Source organism: Trachymyrmex cornetzi, unplaced genomic scaffold (genome assembly GCF_001594075.2).
Source record: "Trachymyrmex cornetzi isolate Tcor2-1 unplaced genomic scaffold, Tcor1.1 scaffold808, whole genome shotgun sequence".
In the NCBI taxonomy this organism is placed as follows: Eukaryota; Metazoa; Arthropoda; class Insecta; order Hymenoptera; family Formicidae; genus Trachymyrmex; species Trachymyrmex cornetzi.
Genome location: NW_017300145.1, coordinates 206,994 through 224,673, shown reverse-complemented (window position 1 = coordinate 224,673; position 17,680 = coordinate 206,994). Strand labels below are relative to the sequence as shown.

The following is a 17,680-nucleotide window of genomic DNA, read 5'->3' as shown; positions in this document are numbered from 1 at the left end:
TTGTACGAATATTTTTTGCTCTCACTGTATATATATTTGTGAAACTATTTTACTTCGAAAAGTAAGATTTGCCCACGATGCTTGATTTAATAGGCTTAGGCTGACGCTAAGTCTTGACGATTAGCTACACGGAAGGGTGGAGTTTAGAAACAAAGTTGAGTCCTTTGGGATAGCAAAGGATTTCCCAGGACTTTGGTCGTTCCATGGTATCAGCTCCGTTGATCGAAGATTGTTTAAACTCTCAACTCCACACCTTGTCTTTACGAGGTTACGATCAGCTTTCTAGGCGTGAGAATATTAAAAGGTGTTTAATATTCCCAAATATATAACCATGCTATTATTTCTAACATCAGTTACATGAGAAGAATTGAGAATCTTTTTTCTTATATTGCCTCTGGCTTTAAACAAAACAAGTTAACTCAATAAATATCTTTGATATGCATTATCTTTCAATTTTCACATAGTATTATCATAAATTTGTTGGTTAAATTATTTTTCCACAAACAAATGCAAACAGTAATTAGAAATAGAAATAGCGAGGGAAGAATGCATAATTAATTTCACGGCAAACTGCGTAGTAAAACAAATTATTATTTTATAATATAACGGTCTGATTAACGGACGTTATTAAGTAGCGTCCTGTTGGCACATATTTGCAAAACAGCAATGGCGACGCGTTACGGATAATTAAATTTCACAAAAACATAGCCGCGAGATATTCCTACGTTTCTCGATTTTGCGCATTGAGTCGATATATACATATATACATATATACGCGCCGTTTCAATTCGACGCAACAGTCCCTAGGAAACCTTTAGAATTACGCGAGAGCTAAAGAAAGTGACAATGGGGAAATTTGATGGAACGCGAATACAACGCGAAATGCAGTAGAAACGATTCGAAGATTAACGTTCTTCATACTGAACTGGTTAACAATTTATCACTTATCGAACGACACTAACAATGACATCACGCGAATAAATTGATACGATGGGAAATCAATATTTAATTGCATCTTTGAAATACACGGCATATACACATACGTTTTGAGTCGTGTCATCTTTTTTATGACTAGCACGTGCTATTATTAAGAGTGCGAAGATTGAAGCAATCAAATATAATCGCTCCCTTGGTTAAAAAATGACAACTCAAAAGATTAGATTTTTTAAACACACACATCACTCACCGTTTTATTAAAATGTTAAAAATCATACGCTTAATTAGTTAACTTAATTGTTCAAGATTTTTTATTAGAGGCAAAATTAATGACAGTAATTATTAAATTATTGTTCTTCAAACAAGTATTAGATTTAGTTATAGATATTTCTCTTTGCATAAATTATAAATAAATATTATCATATCAATTATCAAGAGTGAACAAACTTAACTTTATTTAAAAATTATCAGAATCATCACAACTTAAAAATGGTAGTCTTAAAAAGAATCGTCCAAATCGCCCATATCAATTCAAAAAGAATGATTTTTTAAATAGAGGGTTATGAAACAAAAATGACAACAATGAAATTTAATCATGTTAAGAATATATTCTCATTGCCGATATTATTTGAAAGAAGTCAATAATTTCCTTTCCAGTTGACAAGTAATTTTTCCTCTTCTTTGGGCAACTTAATTTTTTTAGTTGTTTTTAAAGTAAAGGACAAAGTATGTAAGTCTTATTGAGTGTTCAATAATTATTAGTAGAGTGTAAAATATTGTTATTTATTACTATTAGCTGTATATATGATAATAAACAATAACTTTTAATGAAATTTTCCATAAGAATTATTTTTTAAAGTGTATCAAGTGTTACTTGATCAGAATGTACTTTTAGAGTAAATATATACATAAACGCGCGCAGAAGCTCGTTTTAAAAGGCCATTCATGCAAACGGCGAGTATTCCGGAATTTCTCGGAATCGAGAGAAACAATGCGGGACTGCTATTAACGGCATAAACCGCTCGTCAAACGGTGTTATCGAGAGAACTACAGGCAGGAATTGGAACGAAACTGCATTTGCCAGGAATGCGAGAAAACATACTACGCTATGCATGCGTTCGCAACGTCCTTAATAGCAGGCTGTTTCTATAAAACGCAAAGTTACCGAAGTTATTAGATACAAAAAACGCATTGTAACTACGAAAAACTTTTAAGAATGAGCAAAAAGTCTAATTAAATTTTTCCATTCCCGTATACCTAAACGCATCGTCGTTTATTGACATACCATATGGGATCGCTTGCAGCGGAGACGTATGAAAAGTCCATCGTGTCTCGCGGATAACGAGAAAATTTCAAGATGCAAAAGTGAAGAAACAGTTTTATTTGTCGTTCACGCGAATACAATTCTCGAGGATTAATATTTTCGTGATCGTTTCTCCGCCATGCGTGAAAATATATCTACGCCATCTACGGCAATACACGCGCACGTCTCGCAAATCGTTTAAACAAAAGTCATTCAAATAAAATAGTTTTAATGCAAGTCATCTGTCTTCGGAGAAGAGCTTTTATCTTTCCCTTCGTTCAGTTCCTACACGATCCTGTTTTACAGAGTAAAAGCTCATGACACGCATTGCACATTTAGTTCCGTTTTATGCAGCCCAGACTTGACGTTGCTAAATCGTCCAATCTGCACGACGTTATTTAGAGACTTCCTGCACGAAACTACTTAATTAAAGTCTTCCTTAAAGGATGCTTTGCGTGTACGCGGGGATCCTAGATTAAGGCACGGTCGATGCCATGCGATCAATCTGTTTAGAACTTTTTGTGTAATGAAAAAAAATATGTTCCAATGTTTTATTAATTAAAGATTTATGATTAATTAGTAAGGCTACATTTAAGATTTTTCATTCGCGAGGCAAAATTAACAACAGCAATTATTAAATCATCGTCTTACAAACAAGTATTAGATTATAGATCTTTCTCTTTTTCGTTGTCGTTACACTGTGTGTGGCAAAGTTTTTTGCAAAGGAGCAACTTAAATCCTTGAGTTAAATAACATTTTGTTATTTATAATTCCGATATGTGTAAAATGTAAATCAATTTCTATGATTAATTTCTAAGTAAACATATATCATATTAACGTATGTATTTACAATTAGTCAATAATATAAATTAAATTTGAGTCAAATTAATACATTTCTTAAATTAAAGTGTTTAACGACCTATTGAAAAATAACAAAATGTTATTTAATTCAGTGTGATTAAGTTGTTTTCATATCTAATAGTATACGGTCATAACAGCCAGATGAGTTAACGGATGAAATTACCGAGAACTAAATGCGACGAGACACACCCAGCTCGCAGTTGTAGAAATTTCTCGGAATTCATTATCGTTTTAATAACACGTTTTCAGACCTCCGTACTCGACACGGGTGTTGTTAATTTTTCTGAAATGCTAATGATCTTAATTTAAAACCGTGGATAGCTACAATTTTACATTACCGAGCTAACTAACCAATTGAAAAAATATTAAATATTACGTTAAAAATCATCACTGAGAAGAATATAATATTTTCGCGGAAACTGCAGTTAAAAAGCTCCAACCATGCTTATTATTAAAGTTCGCTTAATTGACTGTAATTTATGGAACATAGAATTTTAAGTAATGAAGGAAAATATTTCTAAACAGATATATAAAAATTATTCTGCGAGATTCCTTGATAGCTGAACAGTAATCGAAGTTTAATTTTTTCCTAGTATACATATAGATCCAGCCTGGCTGACGCAGTTATGCGTAGCTTCGTGTTGGAGCGCGCTAAGCTAAAAGTACGACTACTGGCAGGTGGCTACGCCCGGTAGTATCTATAGTACCTGAGGATAATGCGGGAGAGGCGTGCTTAATATTAACAGGATGCTATAGAGACCGCGCGTGTTGTTCCTACGTAATTTCCTCCTAAACGTACTAAGGGATGCCCATGCATATTTCAGAACAGCAGATACGAGAGCACGAATGCGTATCCTTGTGCGAGCGTTGTTGTACACTAGGTGCCCCCCAAGTTCTGTCGCATTTTCCGCCACTTAGGGAGTCCGCCTTTCCCCAATTTGGAGTTCTGTGTACCTTAAAGTACATCGGGATATTTTCTGGCTTAGAAACCTAAATTGGAAATCTAATAAATTTTCCAAACTCGATTTAAACGTGCGAATAATTAGTAAAAGCGCTTTTTCATTTAGTATATTAAATAAGTTAATTCACACTTGTGGGGAATTTAATACAGTTACAGGAATATTTGTAATCGAGACATTCTCTAGTGTAATCTTTATTAATTGTTAAGAAATGCGGAATGATCTAAATCGCATCCAGGGTAATCTGAAAAGAGAGTATGGATAATCTCGGCACACCCTATAGATGTGCGATACTATGGCGTCGTTGGACGACGTCGATATCGCGGGTAGACGCTTTGCTAATCACCATGAACCTGATACTGGCATTTATTCAGGCCGGCATCAGAACACATTCCATACCTTGTGTATTTACGTGTCTCTTGTCGCAAACGCAGTGATTTTGTTTTGCAATACGTGTTAACAGTTGACAATGTATTATTGGTAATTGATTTATTGAATGCTTGAGCGTATTTAAAAAGAGATCGTTTTGCAGCTTTAAGCAAAGAATCACTTATAAAACCAAGTTTTTTAAAATTGTTATAGATACCAATATAAAAAAAACACAGCTCTAAATAGAAATATAATAATAAAAGAAGTACCGTACAATATTTTTATATTACATAAAATTTAATTTAAATAAGTTCTTTATTATACTCGCGTATATTATGTAAAAATTTATTAAAAATTTATTTATAATATGTTTATTATATTAAATAGATTTAAAATCACATTTATACATGAATATACATGTTTCGCGTGACACTCATATAATTGCCGTGATAAATACGGATAAAATTTTCAATAGAATTTAATTATGTACTATGATACCTTTACCCTGAACTTCGAAATGCTAAAATATAGTATTATTATGCATCATTGTCTCTCTCGGAGAGACATGATGTTTTACTGTAATATAAATTCGCATTAATTCCCGCACAAGTAATATCAAATATTAATTAATTGTGCGCCACGAATTAGTATTAAAAATTGATTCGTTTGAATTACATTATTGATAAATCCGCAAGACAAGTCTGCGGAAATCAGTCAGCGGAATACAGATTTTCGTATAAAACTCCGATACGGAATAATACTGCTACGTACGTCGCAGCGCAAGATGATACCGCAGTTGCAGCTGCAGCTGGTCGTAAGGAAATTGGCGCACGTGTTTCGCGAGCTGTGTTTCTGGCGTGCTGCAGACTTATTTCACTATTTTATTAGATTAAATATTCACGAGGGAGACGCTAGAGCGCGATGGCAACAACGGCGAGCCGTGGAAAAACGTAGTGAAATACGGCGCGGACCACAGGCTGCGAGAGTGTGGGCGTTATCGTGTAAGAAATACAGGTCATTGTTGCATCTTTAATACGTTGTACAAAAGCGGTGCATGAATAAGTTGAACTTCGTCGCTTCGGTGCGAAACCACAGAGGCGCGCGTGGCGTTTTTATCGCCAGCTTTCTTCTTTCGAATGCATCACGCACATCGACGAGTATGCACTTTGACTCTGCATGAAGTCTCTATATTTATGCTCTTGTAGGATTTTCATACGGTATTTCTTATAACACGGAAAGAACGATTTTGTTCAAGTATTAAACAATTTAATTACATACAGATTTGAAAATAATTTTGTTTGGCTATTAAAATAATTATGTAGGACGCTCAAGCTAAAGAAAGCTAACATCTTTTATTGCAGTTTTATAATTTTTTTTATAACGGGTTCCATTATTATAAAATTCGTAAAATAAATATAATGAAATAATTAATACAGAAATAAAAAATAAATATATTTAAAGAGTTTCTATTACAGAAAAAACTCCTTTTCATATTAATTGCATGTTCTTTATGTAAATATGAATTATCGACTGTTTGCCATACTTAATTTTTTTAAACTCTACAATTTATTTCATATTGAACTGTATCAAAATAGAGCTTGCATATCCTCCAACTATCATATGTTAATCAATTACTCCAACACGTTTCGATTCAACGTGACTTGTGACTTCTATGTAAAGCATGAGTTATGCTATAAAATTAAACTATTTTATTCATAGCTTCACAATTTATACGCGATTTCTAACACACTTTCACGTATGGCAATACAGTTTTAAACTAAAACATAAATTGTAACTTTATAATGCTGTGATTTTTTGTTATATAAACAATCATCTAGGATGTTTTACATTCCAATTAAAATCACTATTATTAACAACTTTGTACATATGTTATTGATATTGTTTTTCGATTTATTAGTATTGTATATGGGTGCGGTCCACTCGGCGCTACAAGTGCAATTTGATTAACCAATCGGAAGAAAGAATTTCACTAATTGACCAATCAAAAAATGCTTCGAAGCATTTGTAGTATCAAGTGGACCGTAGCCTTTGAGACCATTATGAATATTGATTTCATTACAATTATCTGGAAAAAATAAATAAAAATCAAACAAATATTAAACGAAATGTAAATAAGTACCTTAAGTAGCTTATTATGATATAAGAAACAAATGCGAATTAGAGCTACCAAGTGTTCATCGGTGTTTGCGTGTATATTTAAATTCTTTATTCAAAATAAACAAGAATTAATTAGAAGTTTCAAGTTTACACTTTTGGGTCATCTCAATAAATACAAAACGATACCAAAAACGAAATTGTTACGACGATGTTGACGCACACTTTTTATGAATCTCAACAGGACCTTTTCGGTTCATATTATAATTGACTGCGATCATTAGTTTACTCTCTATGTCATAATTTCGTCTTCGGCATCGTTTTGTACTTACTTATTGAGAATGACCCAAAAGTGTGGGATCAAAACGTCTAATTAATTATTTTTTACTCTGAATAAAAAATTTAAATATACACATAAACACCCAAGAATACTTAGTGTCAACGCTGATTCACATTTGTCTTTTATATGTCATAAAAGGCTACTTAAGGTACTTACTTATAACTTTTATTTGATATTTGTTTGGTTTCTATTTACTACTTTCAGATAATTGTGATGAAATCCTTTGATTGGCGCTTATTTTTTTATGATTTATATTCTATAGAGCATTTCACTTTTCCTGTGTTACGACACTATTATTTCTAAAAAACAAAGATTTTAATTAATGTAACACTTTTTTATTACGCCTGTTTTCGATAGAATTCCATGTTAAAAGGTTCGTAAAGAATAGTAATAAGAAGGGGGGAAAGGAAATATATTAAATAATATTCATATAAAATAATATTTTACAATTCATATTTTTTTATAAAAGTATTGATTCTCTAAGTGACTTTCCAGTTAAACAATAAATTGATAAAATTTCCAATTTCTTTACAAAAGAATTAAAAAATTATTTTGTTATTGAATTCATTAATTATTTCTGTAAAGTAATAGAGTATATATTAAAAATATAAAAAATAATAGTATATATTAAAAATAAAAACTAGTCAATGCAGTAGACAAAATCACATTGCAGCGATTTTGACACATAGTTTTAATAATCTTAAAAAAATTACGACGCTTGCGTCGAGATTTTCGTGATTTAGCGTTTAGCCGTGTCTTGATGTATAGTAAAATATTATACCGCCAACAACCTCTAATGAATGAAAACAAATGGCGGACACACATGCAATACTTCACAGTTGACACGCATTTGCCATATAATAACGCCCTACAAATTTTGTTATGGATGGTGCGAGCGTGGCCGTCCGTATTGCAATAACAAAGTAATAAATGTTTCAATGAAAATTGACGTTCGTTACTTGGCTTAATATATCTGTGCACGTGACGACATGTTACTGTGCCGTTGAATACCGTATTGCGTGAAATCATTTTTTTTCTCGTGTTCGCGAAATTAACCTGATGCGATTTATTTTGAAAGCGCAATTAATCTTACCGAATCTAACACAAACAATCCGCCGCGATTTTGTTATGAAATGCAAATTCAACTTGGTCCGCGAAGTTACCAATTTACTTGAAGAATTAAGCAAAACAGAATAAATGAAAAAAATTGTTTACGAAAGTATACTCTGCATTTTCGACGCTATACTCGTAAAAATCAATTGCCACAATTCAATTTTTTTTTACGCATATGATTTCGTATATGATTTCTTTATCGAACAATTTTGCTTGATGATAATCATTATAACAAAAGCGAATCAAATTAAATAAAATAAGCAAATTATAAGAAGCAAGTGTGCCGCTTTATTTACTGCTAGTTAGCTTATGCTAATCATGATGGCCTACATTAGTCATTAAGGAGTAAACATCTTATTAAGGGTTCCGTCCTGGCACGCTACGCTTCCGGCCTGAATTTAATGGCAGCGGAACGAAATGGCTTTTCGGGCCATTTCGCTAAAGCTCGTTATCTCGTTAACGATCGGAGCGCCTATTCGTATATTCGAGCTTTGTCACGACTACATCTTATCACGACACTGAGAGAAGTAGAACGAGATATACAATGATAATTACTGCTTAGAGATCGTAAATTCTCTTTAAATTCGAAAGTTTATACGAGTTGTGCGTGTTGTTCGGAAAATATCGCAAATCTCTATTCTTATATTTCTGCACAGAAGGAACAGTTTCAACGAAATCTTTGAAAATTGAGCTAAATATTATTATAAAAAAATAATTTTGGTAAACCATCAAAATAACGATTTACATCGTAAACGTTCAAACTATCTATAATTACTATAGAATATAGGTTCCAAAATTCTATGCAGCGCGTTGCTCATCATGTTTGAGCGTCTTATATGTATACATAATTATTTTGATGGTGCAATAGAATTATTTTCTGTATCTAATTACATTTTTAAATACCTCGGCAAAATCGTTTTGTGTAAAGTCTTAATTTCCTGAATACAAATTTTTTTAATTTTTCGTATTAAAAAAATATTATTGTAATTCATGCTAAAAAAATGTGGAGCACGATCGCTTTCTGCAGATCCAGTTTGATAAATTTGCTTTTAAAATATTTCTCTGTATATATCTGGCACATTCCTATATCTCGCCAGTGTACATAAAATGCAGTCAATACTGTCGGCTAGAGATATATCTCTTTTTCAGCCTTATGAATACGACGAATATGCACATACGAAATAACCGTATCCTTAAAAAAAAAAAGGCAAAGATATATCATATGTTAGCCAATCACTCAGAGATATATTTCAATCTCTTGTATATAAGAAAGATAGATGTTATACTTCTGTCGCAGCTCTATTGATTTCTCTCAGTTCATGTTTATAATGTATTAATATTACAATTATTCTCATTACCTTAATCATTGATAAATTCTGTGCTCCGTTCTAACGAGGTAATTTATCTCGGAATACACGTGCGGTTTATGATTCTCGCGACTGCCTACATATCCGGGTGCATGGTGCAGAATAGCGCATGAATATCGCTTACGTCTTGTTTCCGAAGCCAGAATATTAGTGCTGCGTAAGCAGGAATGGGTCGAGGTCAATTGATGCTAGGACGCGAACGGAAAAGGCGCTTAAAAGGGCACTAGCGCGCTAACTAGAAGAAGAAACGGGAAAGCAGGGAGGGCCTGGTGAGAGAATGCAAGCCTCACCTGTACTTTCGCCACCACGTAGCTTCTGCTCGGGCCTCTCAACCCTCTCCTCACTCGGCTGAGGTGGTCTCTCTGTCCTTTTCGGATAGGGGTTGTACGACGAGGGCCACACGGTGGTCAGCCTTTTTACTGGCGGTGGCGTGCTCGGTCGTCCTGAAAATAGATTAGGACCTTTCTCATCTAACCCAGGCACTCTCCTGTTTGCTTCCTTCTTTTTTTACACCCGTCAATAATTCAGTCCGGTACGTCACCTCTCTCTTTCCTTTTTCCCTCGTGCTTCCCGTGCTTTCCTGTTGATTTCATTTTATCGCGTATGTAAAATATTATGTGCACTATTCTACACCATACAAGGCCGCAGCAGCAAAATTAAGAGAAATGATGGACCGACATTTAACCGATTCGGTAATGTAATTATATAATTACGAGAGTGGACAATTATAGTATTACATAATAAATACATAGCTAGATCAGCTTCTAACTTTAAAACAAATAAAGCTTATAAAAGTCCTTCTTTTTTGAGTCTATTAATGCAAGATGTTCAATGTTCATGCGTCCTTAAATACCATTTGTATTTTTAAACGCATTAAATCATTAAAAAATATGTACTTATATAATATTAAAAATAAAAGTAAAAATCTTAAAAACAAAAGCATATAAATAGAAACAGTCCAACTATTAATGTAGTCTAACAATTATGTTAATATTAATTAAAATTTGAATCAAAATAATTTAAAACAGCTGAACAATTAACGTAGCTCAATAACTACGATAATATTTAACTAAAATTCTAATTAATGACTTCTTTTGTACACTGAGGAAAAAATTATTCGTTTGACTAAACTAATATAGTTCGTCTTTATCTTTTACGATGAAAAATGTTTGTATTTAAATTAAACATATTATATTTGACTTTTTAAATATATACATTCTCCAACGAAGAAAATAAAGACAACAAAAGTAACTTAGTCAAGTGAACAATTTTTTTCTCAATTTGATAAGATAAAGGAATAAAAAGATTAAGAACTCCTTTTTGTATTTATAATTGCCTCGCGTTTTATGTTTGCTATATACTATTTTTTTAAATTGTTCCGTAGCGATGTTGACGCTGCGTTAACAGTCTTAACAAGCGAAATTTAATCTATAATGAAGGGGATAGAAAACACGCGCGCGAGCACGTGGTGGGCGCAAGTTTGATGAATTCTATGAGCTTCTTTGAAAACGAGCCAAGTTCTACTTGTTGCGTTCGATGCCGACGGACGTTCCATTGAACAAAATATCTTCTCACAAGAGAATCTCCGTGGGAAAAAAAAAAAAAGATCGTGAAAAGTGCCTGCAATCCTCTATAAAGAGTTTACTTCGAATTTTAACTGCTTAGCATTTAACATGTAATTCTATTTGAAATTCTAAATACTGGATACCTAAGACTTTTAAAATTAATTTATAATACTTTTTTAACTTTTTACTTTTCAACTTTTTTACTTTTCAACTTTTTTAATATTGATGATTATGATAATCATCTCTTTGAACTGTTGCTTCTTAAGTAACTTTTAAAAAATTACAAAAATTGCTTTATCTTCACTTTGTATAGTAAAGCAAAATTCACTGGAAAAATTGTCTAATAAAAAATATTGATATTTTCAAATTACAATCTTAAATATCTTCATAATATTGTTAAAAGTGATATTTATTTAACAAGTACCAAATAATTGCGAAGCGATATTATGAATTAAGACAGAAGGTAGACGGCTGTTGTTTATTTTAGCTGTAATTACTTTACTAAGTAATTCCCTCGACAGCATGATCATATAACGTTTAACAAACGCTTCTTCCCATAAGACAATGCGTCTGCCACGTGTAATTCGATTGTATTGTGTACAATATAAGATTACACTTGACGCGCCAGCGTCTTATCTTTGTAAATATGAAAGTGTATCCCGGGAGAGTTGCAGCCTTTGCTAGCAGTAGATTGAAACTTTACTTACACGATAATTCTATACAATGCGTATCAACTCAGGGTGTAATTCAAGTTGATATTCGCCACGGGGCCTGTACACTTCTACTGCGCGGAGACCCATTCTTGGTAGCGAGATGCTTTGACGCTTATTTCGTTCCTCATAATCGTGAAGATTATTCAAACTACCATCGTTCACGATCCCGCGCGTGTCGTTTGTTGATGCGATCTCGAAAACTATGTCCCGAAGTAATTCAAAGTATATGAATTATAATGACTCCGATTATTTGAAAAAAGAAAAAATACGAGAATGCTTATTTCTCATATTGTTACAGAAGAACCAATTTTATATGTTTTTCTGAAGTAATAAATAATATAAAACCAGAGATTTTCTCAAAGTATGGGTCGCGGATTAATTTTTGGTCTCGAGAATCGAGGAAAAATTTTTTTAATATTAAATTACATTTTTCGTTACTCGGCGCAGATGTATAAACTTGTGTTTACGCGCATCTTTTTACGATTTTGTGTATGTAAAGTTGAATTTTCATGTCGCTGTCGTTTTCATTTTGATGTCGATACCAAATTATCATCAGCAGAAATAGAAAACAAGAGCATTTTTAACGTACACCTTATTACGTATCTGAGAAACAATTTAATAAAAAATTAGAAAGTAAAAGCGGCATAGATATAAATAAAGATATAAATAAATAATTAATTTATCTCGCGTTTTTGCATATTTATTAAAAGCTAGATAGATCGGGAATGTTTGTCGTTTTTAAAAAATAGATATGTACACGTTTACAGGAAATTCTAATATAGAACGTTAAATGAAAATTTTACATAACGAAGTTAAAAAGTACCAAATAATTAAGTATTTTTGGTATTTGCCCTACATTCAAAAATATCGTATTCGACTATGTAATGATATGAAACATTTCAGAGTCTGAAAAAATTTAGGAGATATATTTAGGAAACTATTTAAACGATCGATTTTTATTCGAATGTCTGTTGTAGTATTGCTCTACAAAAAGTTTGTAACTGGAAGTATTAAAATTTATACTTTCCACATAAAAATTTATGCTAAAACTATATATATATATATATATATATGTGTGTGAATCAGTTGTATGAATAATATCATGTTTTTATGTAATAGAACATTTTTATTCACTGTATTAAATGTAATGTAAATTTTATTTTATAATACTTCACTTCAAAAACTAATGAAAATTTCAATTTTTTGTGTAAATACTTAAAATAATCAAGATTAGTTTCACAAAATTTTATTACAATACAGAAATGACTCATTCAGTAAATATATAAAGTTTATTTATCTATTTATATTTACAGAATAAGTAATCCCTACATCGCAATGAGACTTTGCATAAATCATCTCAAATACTTATTAAAGTACTTACACAAAAAATTTAAATCTTTTGCCATTATTTTTTAAGTCAAAGTAGTATAACAATAAAAAAATTACAAAAACTTTAATAAATATACTATTAATGTATTGTTAAATAGAAATATAACATTATTCACATAATTTCTTCATATGTGTGCATAGTTTTAAATATTCACATTTATATGGGAAGTTTTTATAAATATTAACACACACATTTTCCACTTTAAACTTTTTGCAAGGATTATACGATACATTCTTAATTAATTCTCTTAAACTCTATTCTTGAGTTGCTTTCATCCGACTAAATTTTGTATTCTACTGCTCGGCGGTTAGGCTGATAATGTACCTTCCATGCACATTCCTATTTCACCTTCTCCGAGAGCTCTCTTCCCTTATCTCTCTCTTTCTTTTCTCGTTAAATTCTACAGTCTTTCTGGTTTGCAAACAAGCGACCCTTTAACCCACCCAGCCTCTAACTTGAGCACTAAAAAGTTTTCGAATAAAAGTTTAAATACGCCCCGGACAAACTTCGTCTCGCACGTTCTTCGCGACCTCGTAAGAATATGGTAGCTTCTGGGTCACCTGCCTCGAAAACACGTGGGCGCGCATCTTTACATTTACGCCTACGTGAGCGATACCTACGAATATGTACACCCGTTAACAATCTCTTTTTTGTCGGCAATCACAACGGGGCTCGTATTTCATCCGGCCTAGCATCCTTTTGTTATCCTTTCGTGCGTCGCGGGCTTGTTTAAGAAGTTTCGAAATAACTCGTTGAAAATTTAAGAGTCTCTCGCGACACCTCTTCCAAAGTGCCGCGGCAAGCGTCAAAAAGAATTTGTTTCGCGAAGAGAGAAAACAGGCGAGAAGAAAGGGATAAGCAAAGGAAGACAAAGACAGGAAAACAGATTCGCGAATATAGTTGAGAAAAGTAAAATAGCGAGATATACATATATTGCATCATTAATAGTTTTGATTCTCGATTCATCAAAGTCGTAATTTCATATTTTCCTATACGTTTTCGAGAAATAACATCACTTTCGAAATATTCACATTTTTTTTCATTAGAGAATCCATTAAAAAACGTATCTTATATAAAACGTAATTAGCTACCAGCTGGTAGATGCTTTAAAATTTTTAGAAAAATATTCTTCTCCTTTAGATTCTACCTATTTCAAAGGTTTACGTCAGAACAACAAAAGTTTAAAGCTTCAATTAAAGCTTTCACTTTGTAATTTCGTTCCATAGAGTTCGGTTTGTAATTTTAAAGAGTAAATTAATTCTGATAAACGAAGAAATTTTCCATAACTTTTCAATCAATATAAGAAGAAGGAAAAGAAGAATTTGATATAAAATCTCGGCAAATAATTTCATTTTCTTCAATTGTAAACATATATATATATATATAAATAAGTATCAAACACATCAATATACAGGGTGTCCCGAAAGGTTTTACCAATCGCTTTTGTGTAGATAGAGCGGACTAAACTGAGTCGAAAAGTCCTCTACCATTTTGCAATTTTCGCAATATATAGTTAACAAGATATTAATTACTAAATATTTGCCAAATATTGGTCTTGAATAATTTTTTAATCAAATACTATCAACTTTCAGAAAAACTCCTAGAGATAAAAATCATTAATTTTCTTCTCATAAAGTTCTGAGAATTTTTTAAGAATTTTTTATCAACTTTTTAGTACCGCATTTTCTTATTTTTACATGAGAAAATACGGTATTAAAAAATTCTGAAAGAGTTCTGAAAAAATTCTCAGAACTTTATAAGAAGGAAATAAATGATTTTTGTCTCTTGCAGCTTTTCTATAAATAAGTTTTGATAGTATTTGAGTAGAAAGTTATTCAAGACCAATATTTGACAATTTTTACTAATTAATATTTTGTTAACTATTGCGAAAATTGCAAAATGGTAGAGGACTTTTCGACTCAGTTTAGTAAGCTCTATCTACACAAAAGTAATTGGCAAAAACTTTCGGGACACCCTGTATAAAACAAATTTTATTCCGAAAAGATTTCTGTTTAAGAACTTTACAAGAAATTATTTCTTTGATTTATCAAAATATAAAATTTTCTAAAATATTACAATTACATTAATATTAATTAAGAGATTAATTTCTAATTAAGAGTATAATATCATAAAACGTATTTCAAATATATTTAAAATGTATCACAATATGTATAATTTATGAATTTGCTACGTTCATTTTCTTTAATGATAAGCATTATTTCAAGTAAAAATATTTACATATGACACATTTACACATAAAAAAATAATAGATAATTATTTAGAATAGGGGAGTCAGTTACTTGATGATCGATGACCGCCACCTTGACGTATGTTGACCCTGAGTGACCTCCAAAAAGTTTTAGCTGTTACTCGTTATTCGTTAAATAGTTGGAAAGTCGTATTCCCTTAATCGGTCCACCCTATACCTCTTTCCCTGCTTAGAATTATCTGGCTTTTCGTGTAAAGTAAGGAAATGATTACTAACTTTGACTGTCAATAACTTTTTGATGAATAACGAACGTTAAAATCTGTTGGAAATCACTCAGGATCATGACTTTGGTAACATATATCAAGTCAGGGCCATCGGAGCTGGATTCCCTATATAATTCTAAATAATTATCAAATAATATTTACATTGATTTCTCCTTTTTATTTAACACACATTTGCTCTGTAATAATCGAAAAGTAGATTTTTTCTTCTTGCTAATTATTTCTAGATATACTAATATTTAAATTTATTAATAAAATTTTTAAATAATGATCTTACATGCCAGATGTAACATAACATTCATAACAGAGTGTATGGTTTACTGATAAAAATGATTCTGATCTCCTTATCGGATTTTAATTAATTACGATCGTCAGGACTGATTGGTGTTTTGTAAGGCAATTATTGATATATGGTAAGAATATGAATTATTAAACGTTGCATATATTTTTGATGAACTAATTTCAACCTTTTTTGTTACAAGAGGATAAGATATAATTTCGTAAGATTTGACATTCAAGCAAGGCTATCATGTTGCAAACAATATCATTATTAATTTATATTAAATTCAAGGTTCTGATAAAAATTAAGGAAAAAGGATTTTTCTTTATATATTTCCAGTGTATAAAAAGGAAATGTAAATTACAATAAGATGTAGCATTAAATTTAATAATTTAATTTGTTTTTAGCAAACAAATTTTAATATTTTACACTTACGTTTAAATTGTGTTGAAAAATAATAAAATTTAAAATTAACAAATTGTATAATAAATTGTGCTTGGAGGCTATAACGTATCTCTACACATTGAAATTATTTGAATATTATATTATTTTGAATTCAGACAGAAAATTGATAAGAAAAATTTAAAAATAAAACAGGGAGAATGGACAATGTGAGTAGTTTTTAAAGATCTAACACCGTAACAACGTTAATATCTCTCTCTCTCTCTACATTATTTTTAGACTTGAAACTTAAAACAGGCAATTTGTAATTACTGGCTCTAGTTAATTTATATATATCACTATTGTAAGTAGTAATTTTAAAATACGCAATTTTCTTTTTTCTATTTCCTCTTTTCCAGAATAATTTTATTCTTTAAATTTGTGTCACTTTTCTTGCGCGCGGGGATGCAATATACATATTCAAATATCATTACTTAATTTTTTAAACAATAAATAAAGAAGTAGATAGCCACACTCACAGGACATCAATAGCGAAAGTCATATATTTAAAATATCATTGTTAAAGCATAAAATCACAAACGTTTCGGCCAAGATTTAATATGTAAATTATTACTTCATTTTTTACTTAATATATCGGAAAAATAGATATGTAAAAATAAAACTTGTTAGCAAAAATAAAACTGCAATTCGAATTGCAGATGAAAATTGTGCATCGAACAGACTGTTCAAATGCTCTTTGGAAAATTAGATTTTTGGTATAATTCCGTGATCTTTTTTTGAAAATGATAGTGCTATGACTATCTAGTATCTAGATCGTGTGCTACCACCAACAATGCAATCTCCCTTTGTGTGTGTGTGTGTGTGTGTGTGTGTGCGCGCGCGCGCCATGTACATCCCATCTAGTATCTCGCAACGACGTCAGTAATTGAATTTTAAATGCGCCTAATTAGGTCGCTGGTTAAGCCAACAATGTAATATCGCAATATAAAATTAAAATCTGTATTCTCTGATTTGGACAAGCTGGAAGGGTAAATCTTGATTAATGCACAAACCTAATGAAAATCTTGGCACAGATCAACATCATTTTTTATAATATCAAGTTAATTGTATACGTCGTTTGCCTTTCCGAAAAACGTAATAAACGATTCTACATATTTTATATTCTTCACAGAAAATTCGTTGATTGTCTCAATTATCTTTACCTTCCCGTTTTTCGCACAAAATTAATTTCTCTCTGAGAGTAAATATTCTCCACATTGCCTTCCCCTTTCTCGAATAACTCCTGATATGTCGTCGCGTGCATCTTCTGCATTTCGAATCGCAGATCGTTCCGCAAATGGCGTAATCTTATCTGGGCAGATAAGACGAACGGCAGTCCCATTGGAAACTGCTAGGCATTTAACGTCGTGTTCGTGAGTTATTGCATACCTCGACTAGGTCATTAATAACCCCCGTAGTATTAAGATTGATTCGGTGG

At 31.7% G+C, this 17,680-nt stretch overlaps 1 protein-coding gene across 1 annotated transcript in view; it reads right to left on the bottom strand.

Moving 5' to 3' along the window:
- Positions 1-9,551: 9,551 nt before the first annotated feature.
- LOC108768567 (lachesin) overlaps positions 9,552-17,680 on the bottom strand; it is a 115,790-nt gene continuing 107,661 nt past the window's right edge. Inside the window, 2 exon segments of the mRNA XM_083287378.1 lie at positions 9,552-9,618; positions 9,620-9,806. Of these exon segments, the coding sequence (XP_083143504.1) occupies positions 9,552-9,618; positions 9,620-9,806 (254 nt within the window).